We start from the raw sequence: 10,509 nt of genomic DNA, 5'->3' as shown, positions 1-10,509 counted from the left end.
AGAGAGAGAGAGAGAGAGAGAGAGAGAGAGAGAGAGAGAGAGAGAGAGAGAGAGAACGGAATGTACGGATGGAATCGAAGTGAAAAATGAATGATTTTTAATTTCTTCCAAAAATGGTATTTAGTACTCTTACACAACCCTGAAAACGAATATGGTTTTCTTTCTTCTGAAAAAAAATTAACCGAACTACTTTGCTCCGAGCCTTACGCTTAATTCTGTTCATAAACTTTTTTCTACTCAAAAATCTCATGATTTCATCATCGTTAAACCTTCCCACGGCGAAATGGAACATATAGCAAAAAGCCCCACGTAAATCGGTCAAGTAATAACAAAGTCTATCGAGAACAAAGATTCAACAGCTCTCTTTTATAAATAGAGAGAGAGAAGATGCTGTGATAAGACGGTAGCCATGGTTACCTATTTGAAAACGACTAACTTTGCCGTATCATCCTTAACACTGGTCCGATTTTGGTGATTTTTTTTTCCTTCTTTCAAGCAAATCTATTTTTCATGTATATACTACCTATAATGTAAATAGTTCATGTAAATTCTTTCTGTATCTCGTAATTATCAAAATATTGAAAAAATTCAAACGTGTTATCATTCAAAGTGCGGTAAAAGATTTTTTAGGAGTGAAACAAAGTTGATATTCGTTTTCAGCACCTCGAGAAACCCCTAGATACGAATTTTCGGAAAATTAATTTTTTTAGTCTGAAATTTTCGCCCTACATCGGCCTTAGATTTATTTTTTAAAATCTAAAAAATGGATATAACTTCAATACTGCTCGACCGATCTACACCAAACTTGGCAGTGTTTTAGGGCTCTAAAAACTGCACCAAAAGGCACAAAGCGGGTCTAATTAAACAAATTAGAACCGGAGATATAAAATAAAACGTGAGAATTTTTTCTCTTCATTTAAAATCCACATTTTTCCTGTTCATAAACTTTTTTCTACTCAAAAAATCTCATGATTTCATCATCTTTAAACCTTCCCACGGTGAAATGGAACATATAGCAAAAAGCCCCACGTAAATCGGTCAAGTAATAACAAAGTCTATCGAGGATAAAGATGAGAGACATTAGGGATTAGGCACATCTTTGTTATTCACTGATTACCAGCAAACTATGGAATTTTGGTTTATTCATTTCAAATTTCCTTTGAGTCCATGTTTATCTCTCGTTTGCCTCAATTCTGTTATCTCTTTTCTCTTTAGTCTAGTTTTAACAATTAATTTTATTCACAATGAATCTTTTAAGCAACGATGATTCGGTCAGACTCGTCGCTCTCTCTGAAGAAGGCAAATCATTGCGTTACATCGCTAATCCCTTGGGATTCTCTATTCTTCAGTTTCAAGGACCAATAAAAGGCTGGAAATCACTCGAGGTGACCAACGTCGGGACATCCCAGGATTACTAATACTAGCGTAATTCTACAGCTTCTTCAATTAAAACTTGATTGCTGGTGTTCAAGGGATATCAATTTCGGTTACATTGATCATTATAAGACTGGGAGAGTCAAACCTCAGCTCAAGAAGGCCAGTGAAAGGTCCTCTTCTCACCGCATAAAGAGATTGATATTTGCAAGAAAACACCAATCTTGGACTGTGGAGTAATGCAAAAACGTTTTATTCATTGATGAGACGAAAGTGGCCCTTAACAGACAAGATGGTCGTGAAAGAGTTTGGCTTAGAACTGTATAGTCAGTGCTGCACGTTAGTAACTGATCCGTTTGGGGAAGGTACGTCTTGTTCTGGGACGGCATATCTTGGGTAAAGCCCTGTTACATACAACTTGACATACCGAGTTAGTGCCAACTCAAAGAGGGGGCTTGAATGCTTGGAGGTATGTAGAAATGATTCTTCAAGATCATGTAGTGCCTTTGAATCGTTGCTCATGTATGATAATGCCCTTCCTCACAAGGCAAGATTTGTTTCTGAGTGCCCGAACACGACAAATATCCACACCATTGATTGGCCAGTAAGAAGTCCTGACGTTAATTCAATCGAACACGTTTGGGATTATCTCAAAAGAAAGGTTCGGTCGAGATTTACCTCCTACTACCCTTGAAGTGCAAAAGGCAGCTGTTTGCACCTGGAGGAGTGGGACAATATACCCTAAGATTTTCTTCAAAATCTTTTTATAAGTATGCCAAGACGAGGGGAACCAGTCATTGAAGCCAAAGAGGGCAATACGCCTTATTAAATGTAAATTAAAAATTTAACAATTAAAATTGTAAAAAAAAATAAAATAAAAAATCATAGAATTTTTATTTATTATGAAAAAACAGACACTTTTGTAAAATTGTAAAATTCAAATATTTCGAAATGTTGCGATACTTTTGATGGGTAGTTTATTTACATATAAAGCAGTAAGGTTGTCATTTTCCTAAAGAGTAACCAACAACCTTACATTGAAGATAAAAGACTTGGCCAGAGGGATTTCGTTGCAATTTGTTGGTTTGTTCATTTTGGTAATTGGAGAAGGTCAAAGTTTAGTTTTTTGATTATGTGAGAGTTTACGTGCAGCCTTTTCCCAATCCAGTGACTTAATCTCCACTTAAGTGCCACTTAAAATCTCTCGAACGACAACATGCGATATTCTCTATTTTTAATAATAATACAATTTTCCTTACTCCTAATAACTGACAGTGTAGTGTTCGCACACCTGGAAAAAAAATAGAACAAAACTGCCAAGAACGCTCCAAATTACAAACTTAATAATCTATTTGGGTATAAAACTAGACCATCATCTAAAGTTTTGTACCCATTAATGTCAGAAAACGAAAACGGTCAGGAGGAAATTCTTTCGCTTACACCATCTCCTGACATCATCGGCCCTTGCACTACGGTTAAAATTACAAATTTATAAAAGCATACTCCGTCCAGCACGCCCTTGATTATCCACTTCACCGATGGTACAAAGCGTCATCTACAAAAGCTTCAAAATTCTATTCTGCGGAAGATCGTCCAGATTACATCATGAAAGAAGGAAAACCACCTGTTCTTCACAAACTACTTGATGTTCCAACGGTCCCGGTCTTTATCAGGAGGAGTCATATTAAATTCCTGGACTCGGCTAAACATCAACCTAACCCACAGTTCCAAACATTCCACCAGCAGTATTATAGCCACTTTTAAATATGTGTAGTAGACCTTTAATTTCATTAACACATACCATTGGTGTGCCCCATCTCCAACTAATATCACATAACATAACCCTGGTTATACACCTCAAAAAACCGACTACCGACCACATTCATGTTTTAAAATGAAACCCAAATGTTGAAAATGAAGTTTTGCGATTCAAGATACATATAATCCCAAAACACAACAGATGTATTATTTATCAATATAATGAAATAATTGATACAAATAATCAATAGATTTTTTCAAAAAACAAAGTTTTTCGTTACTTAGCCGCTTGGAAGCCCTCTTCAAATTATTTCAGCAAAGAAAATTTTGTCTAGTTTACAATGATGCAATTCAGTATTAGCTAATTGAAATAGTTTTTTTAGTTGCTTCCTCCTATCCCTCCTGTTCAACAAATGCTCATATTGGGACTTGCTCAAAGCACACAAAATATTCTCTTCTTTTGCTTTCCTCTTTAGTGCATCTCAGCCCAGAGGAGCATTCAGCCAGGAATTACACTCTTCTCTCATCTCTTCTCACAGGGTCGCTCAATGTAGTCAAGATATGACATCCTAGGGAGGACCCTAGGTCTTCTGCCATCTGGGACATAGTCCATCGTCTTTAAAGGATCTCTGTGGTCGTCGATCCTGATAACATGGCCGAACCACTTCAGCTGTCGAGTTTCCCAAGATCTCTTTCAGTGGGACTATCTGCAACTCCTGACGAATCATTTCATTGCGAACTCGGTCCTTCCTTGCTCACAAAATATCAATCATCTTATTTTCTGTAAAGGATTGAACTATTGTCTACATTAATTTTGTTTTTCTTTTGAGTTCTAATCTAACCTCCTTAAATATGACTAAAGACCTATGAGACCCACTGTGTTCGTAAACATCACCGAGAATTCCAATGTACCATTTACTAGGATTATGAAACAAATAGAGAATGCATCACCGCATAACAGAAACGGTTATGGGGAAACATTTAGAGGAAACTCGAAAATAAATGGGGAAACTACTAATTAAATATTATTTAGTATCAATAAACTACTTATTGGAAGCACTCCAATGGCATTTCTGTATTATGAGGCCCCGAGACCATCTTCTATTCTGACCCCTAAAAGGAATCAAGACTGGAAACTAGTTGCTTTCAGCGGGAAAGTTGTTCATTATTGAATGGTCGGCTATGTTGATGTTGCATCGTATCTCAATAGATGACCTGAAGAAGACCTACAAAGGGGGCTGAAACTTCGTATCGCATTAAATAGTTTTATGCTAATTTTTGTTTAGTTTTCGAATCTGTTGTAGTCGTTTTAGTTTCTCCTACCACTGAGCACAATGGTATTTATAATTAATATAATGTAATTTCTGTTATCAACAATACATTTAACCACATTTTGAACTAATTGTTAAAAATATTGTTTTTACTTTGGACTCATAGAAAAGTTATAGCAATGATTCCTTTTAATAAAATTAACCTGATAATTTATTCTATTTTAGATCTGATTTATAGCAGAGAGTATGCACGCCCCAGCCCGACGGATATGCCCTACTCTCAGCGAGACATTTTAAACAAAAAAGAGAACATGAAAGCTTACATCAAGTCTTTGAAGTCGTTCAAAGTAAATTTATTACCAATTTTATGTTTTAAATGTATTTTTTCATCTGTGTTTTTAAAACACTAATCTACTTCATCCACTCAAATAATTCGGTAAAATCTTTTGAAATTATACAACTCGTTGAGTAAAAGCAAAAAAACTGAACCACTACAACCCATAAACGTTCATGGGTTCAGTGTTAAGTAAGTGATTTGGTAAGAATCTCGTTTAACCACCAGGTTTTTCCCTACAATTAAGTTACTCTGGTTGAGCTGATGGTAGACCGTACTGCTTAACTTACTGTAAATAGCAAGTAAGAACCGCATTGTAGAAGTAAATTCATTTAATTGCCTAAAAAATAATAAATACTATGCCTTAGCGAACCCTGAGGTACGATGCCGATATCTGTTCTTACTTCATACTACCCTTCACTGAACCCCATCAAAATCCTGTATGAATAATGATATACATACTTAGATATAGTCTCCCAATTTCGTTTTGTTCAACTCTTGGACACCTATCAGTTTCATTCCATCGCGATATTATCATGTCAATTACACTTATTGGGCGTAGCTCTCTAAATTCTCCGGTTGGAATAGGTCCACAATTAATCGACACAATAAATAAATATAAAACCATAAGCCATACTTCTTATCTCAACATAAGTGGTCATGTTTAGCATCCGTTATGATAGATTTTTAGTTCTGTCTTTTGGGTTGATGAAAACTGACAAAATACAACTGACAGTTATCTCTTTCAATTAAAAATTTTAAAACGGTATTCAAAGTAGTTAAACAGGCAGACAGGCTAAATTCCTAAAAAAATTCAAGATTTACTTTAATCACCTTCTGAATATAGATAACACATTTTAAAATAATTTTTACAAGTTGTCTTTAATAACGCAATGATAAATGTGGGTACCCTTTAAACAAAATCATTTTAAATTATAATTCCGGCATAGAATTACATAAACTTTTTGATTTTTGTTACAGATAGAGGGGCCGGAGTTGGACGACACTGATGGTATGGGGCACTTGCTTGTTGAAGATGAGAGGATACGCATTCCTTCCTCGGTCAGGGGCTTGAGCGAAGTGACAAAAATGTACCTCGATCAAAATAGATTGGGCAGGTACTTACGGATTTTAGATATGGAACTTAAAAGTACCCCAGCTACTATTGAACTCGACTCTTCCAAAATAATCGAATATGTTAGAATGCTTAATACGATAAACAAGCACAAAGGAAAATCAGCTGATCTCGTCTCTCGATCAAGGATAAAACTTATGAAAGGAGGAATAACTGATAATATCATGTATGATGAAAAAGATTTTGACCAAGAAGCAGACTACTATCACGATGACTGTCTAGTTGACAAGCGTGATACTCAAGGCATTAGAAATATGAGCAATTCATTATATGCCTCAGCTGACAAAAATGATTTGTTTTTCAATTCTAAACTCGCTGGCAAGAAACCTGAAGAAAATTTTAGCCAAGATTTAGGTTCTCAAAAATCAATAGATTCGGACCTAGATCAATCTAAATCTTCCAGTGATATAGCAGCTAATCATTACATTGAAAATGAGAATTATGGTTTCGAATCTGATCTCGGTAATCAGTTATTGGATGCCAATATTAAACAGGATAAAAATGAAAAAAAAACAAATAAATTTACTGGAGAAGAATTTTACAATAATGCAGAACCGTTGGAGGAAGAATGGATTGAAAACTTACAAATTCAGCCTTCTGGCGCAACTGAATATTCTGGCCTCGCATCTTTAAGAGTAGAAATCGATCCTCAGGAATCTGCTGGAAACAATGTAGAAATCGATTTGTCCAAGAAATTTGTTGTCGGAGATTATAATGAAAAACCAGTTTCGAATAATTGGTCATTCGAGAACGAGAAAAGCAAAGATCAATCACTTTTCGATTCTCCCTTCGATATGCCTGTTCCTATCAACCATGTTATTTCGAAAGACACTGGAGCTCATGACGAAAATAGTGCCAATATTAACAGTAAAAGGGAAACGGGACTTGTGTTTCCTAAACCCGAGGAACGGATTAAACAAGAAGAAATAAATCAAGAAAATGCAAGCAGATTGAAACTGATAGGCGCAGTTAATGGAATTGGTTCAGTAGGTGGTTCAATGAAAGACATCAATAGAGGGACTCTAGGATCAATTTTGAATAACCTGCAAAATAAACTTTACAATATGAGACCTGTCAGCAGATTAAGTCAGATAGCAGATACATCAAATAATGTTCCCAGTTTAAACAATCTACACTTTCTACAAAACATGTACAGAAACATAGGTTTTGGAAATGCAATAGACATTAAAACATCTGCCTTTTTCCAAAACCATTCTCTTTTAAACATCTCGAGTACGGAACTCCCGTTCATTTCGGAAAACATCTCTAATGGTCCATCAGACCATAAGATTTTCCCTTTGAAACCAGGAGATGAAATCCTAAGCGTCCCTAAGATGAAGTATTTTGAACAATGTTTTAATGGTGAAAGCAATAATTACCAATTCAGTCATGGCATGCCAACGAAACCTCCCAGAATGTTCAGTAACTATTACATTTCGAGGCTGAAAAAATTCGAAAAATATAACGATGATTCAGGTACACTAAATTTTCTCAAACAACCGAGGATGCCTCTTTTTGGTACAAAAGAAAATGAAGTATCCAAAATACTGAATGTCAACTTAGATCATTTGCATATTGACAAAGGCGCACTTTTTAAAATTATAGGAAAAGCTCTAAAAGTTGACGAAGAGCACACTCAAAATTACGCTCCACCCAAATGGTTAGAGCATAAATACGAAGAATTGTTACACGCGTCACATAGAGGACAAAATTTCAATGATTACGATTTTATCGAGAGATCGAGGCATAATATGAACCATAACGACCGTTTTAACATTCGCGACCGAAAGGAAAGTGTCTACGAAAGGAATTGCACAAGATTATAATGAGGAAGCTCCTGTATCGGCAAGGTTACTGCAGTGCAGCGCATTTTCTCCGCCTTCTTTCAACATTCCTCATGAAGTTTTTTTATTTTATGTAGACACAATCAAAGCCGAATAAAATTCCCAAGAATGTGATGAACAATTTTAAATAAATGAATTAATTTAAAATATAAAACGTTCTTAAAGATAGCACTGTATTTTACCGTTAGATACAGATTTACACTGTAAATTGTGCAATAGACCGTCTTTAAAATTCGTAAATATTTAATGTAATTTCCTTTTTTAAAAGTTTTTTTTTCATATGTTTTCTTGTACTTATACTTTGTTAATAAAAAATATTAATTTCTTGCCAAATAATGGTGTAGTAATAAGTAATATTCCTGGAAATAATAAAGATATGTATTAATAATACAGAAAAAGTCTTTGTTGAACAATGATAGTTTATCCTCATGGCTCACGTTAATATCGTGATTTAATTAGGTTCATGCCCAAAACCTATCAAACATTGTAAGCTTCTGCCATATCCAATCCTATTACCTCCGTGAATGACCTCTTTGAACAATAAGCAACGGATGCTCTAGCTAAGTGCGTTAATAAAATAAAGTTAGACGTTAAAGAGAACCAAGTCCTCCAAAGTTCACTATAGTCAATATCAGGTTGAATGGATTAGGAAATACGAAGACTTGTACATAAGAAATCGAGGCTGAAACAGATCCTGTTAACTTATTATCGGTTGATGGTTATTACCGATTATTGATCAGAATATATCTGTTCGATGTGAGTAGATATAGCGGAAATTCAAATTAAAGGTGAGTCATTAGACAATCAACAACAAAAAATTCTAAAACAAGAAAGTATAATAAAAAAAAAATAGCAAACCTCACAGAAAAAGCAGCAGATATACACTATTTGTTGGTTAATGACAGTTACTATAAGAAATTAGCTTTCAAATTCTGGAATTACCAAAACCAATTTTAAGTTCCTTTTTAAACCGATCTCTTCCGTTTCATTAGCAATGTTGAATATAATAATATATGTAAGTCAGGGATAATTAACTAATACCACAAACATCGTAGAATTTAACAATAATGATAAATTTATTTTGTTTTGAAGAGCTGGGCCATGCTGTTATCAAGCAGTATCTACTTATTTAATTTTAAATAAGCACAATTTATACTATTGTATACTACTGTATATGTATACAATATTATACTATTGTATACTTAAACTAAAATGAAAGTTTTTGTTTGGTAACTTAACTTGGTTACAAATCTACTGATACATGGATGTAAAATCTCTCACTAGTATACAATAGTATTTACTGACTACAGCGCCGTGAATGATAAAACTAACTTGAAACGTTACTTTGGAAAAATGCTACCTCTTTGGCATTGATGTTTTAATCTAGACTGTAGCAAGGTTACAATGAAGGAAGGATATATACTTTGATAGGAGCATTGTCAAATATATTTCTGGTTTCTATTCCATATTAGGATACTTCAGTTTTATTTTTATTTTTATGCTTTGAAGATTATAAAAATGTATACCAAGTCTCAATTGCAAGCTGTCATTATGGCAGCTGGAAAAGGTTCCAGGATGACTGAATTGACAGCAAGAAAACCTAAGTGCCTTTTACCTGTAGGCAACTTGCCCATGATATGGTTCCCTTTAAATCTTCTTCAGAAATCAGGATTTCAGGGTAAGATATAGGATTTTTAGTAACTCCTATATTGACAAATAAGCGGAAGTATGATGCTTATCCATTTTACAGATGTCTTTATCGTTGTTCTGGAAACAAACAAAAGTGAAATCCAAGCTACGTTAGAAAAATTCAACTTAAAAATTAAAATTGAACTCATTGGCATACCTGTTGGTGAGGACTGGGGAACTGCAGATTCTCTTAGGCATCTAGAAGAATCAAATAAAATTAAGGTAATTGATTGAAAGGTTGTGCCAGGGATATATAACTATTTTTAATTGCTCCGCTTAACAAAAACTGATACATCAATCTGTATTAACGTTAAAAATCTTGGTATTATTTTACATCCCATGCTCATGAGGTGGAAACTTTATAATCCACTGTTCAAGATTAGTATAGACCGACACACAAAAATATTCAACTGGGTCTTTGTTTATCCTTTCCACTATTGGATCACAAGTTGTGAATTTCTAGCAAATTTACTTATTAACTAAAAATTATAACTGTTAGGTACAAATGTTTTAAATTAAGCCTATTTCATTCCTGTAATCTAGCTTAATATGAAATACTGTGTGTGTTATGCATAATTATAAAAGTTTTTCCTCAGATTAAAGTTACAGATATTAAAAACTTAATTACATATTTAGTTATTGAAAAACTATTATTAGTATTGCTAATGACTTATCGGCTTGTATCAACATTCTCCAATAAATCCATCAAAATATTGCCTGCATATGGTTGTCAATCATGTTTTATAGAAAGCCTCACCATATGCATGTCATTATTTGGATAGCACAATGCAATTGTACTTGGACATTATCCAGTTTATTCTTATTATTAAAAAAAGTAACCGATAAAAGTAGTTGTATTACTTTGCTGTATGTTAACGTTATGTAGTTCAGTTATATTTTGTCTTATAATTGTAAAATGACTTTTGGAAATACTGTCAACTCCTGTCAAATTATCTTTTGACCTAAAAGCTCTATTATGCTTTTAATAGCACTGCACTCAATTAATTTATGCACAAATTTTATTCAGTCCAATAGGGTTGGTAATTTCATCCGAAATCACCTGAGGCCTGCTCAATTTATTGTTCTTAAATTTCTCAAAAAGAC

At 34.2% G+C, this 10,509-nt stretch overlaps 2 protein-coding genes across 2 annotated transcripts in view; both read left to right on the top strand.

The window, feature by feature from the left end:
- The window catches only part of LOC106684816 (uncharacterized), a 9,661-nt gene extending 1,777 nt beyond the window's left edge, over positions 1-7,884 (top strand). The window contains exons 2-3 of the mRNA XM_014427100.2: positions 4,629-4,750; positions 5,719-7,884. Of these exons, the coding sequence (XP_014282586.1) occupies positions 4,629-4,750; positions 5,719-7,698 (2,102 nt within the window). The 3' untranslated portion in view covers positions 7,699-7,884. The remainder of the gene's footprint in view (positions 1-4,628; positions 4,751-5,718) is intronic.
- A 1,225-nt stretch (positions 7,885-9,109) lies between these two features.
- eIF2Bgamma (eukaryotic translation initiation factor 2B subunit gamma) overlaps positions 9,110-10,509 on the top strand; it is a 6,408-nt gene continuing 5,008 nt past the window's right edge. The window contains exons 1-2 of the mRNA XM_014427110.3: positions 9,110-9,394; positions 9,467-9,627. Of these exons, the coding sequence (XP_014282596.1) occupies positions 9,235-9,394; positions 9,467-9,627 (321 nt within the window). The 5' untranslated portion in view covers positions 9,110-9,234. The remainder of the gene's footprint in view (positions 9,395-9,466; positions 9,628-10,509) is intronic.

Source organism: Halyomorpha halys, unplaced genomic scaffold, assembly GCF_000696795.3.
Source record: "Halyomorpha halys isolate HHAL.00 unplaced genomic scaffold, Hhal_1.1 Scaffold623.1, whole genome shotgun sequence".
NCBI lineage: Eukaryota > Metazoa > Arthropoda > Insecta > Hemiptera > Pentatomidae > Halyomorpha > Halyomorpha halys.
This window is presented reverse-complemented; position numbering and strand designations above follow the sequence as displayed.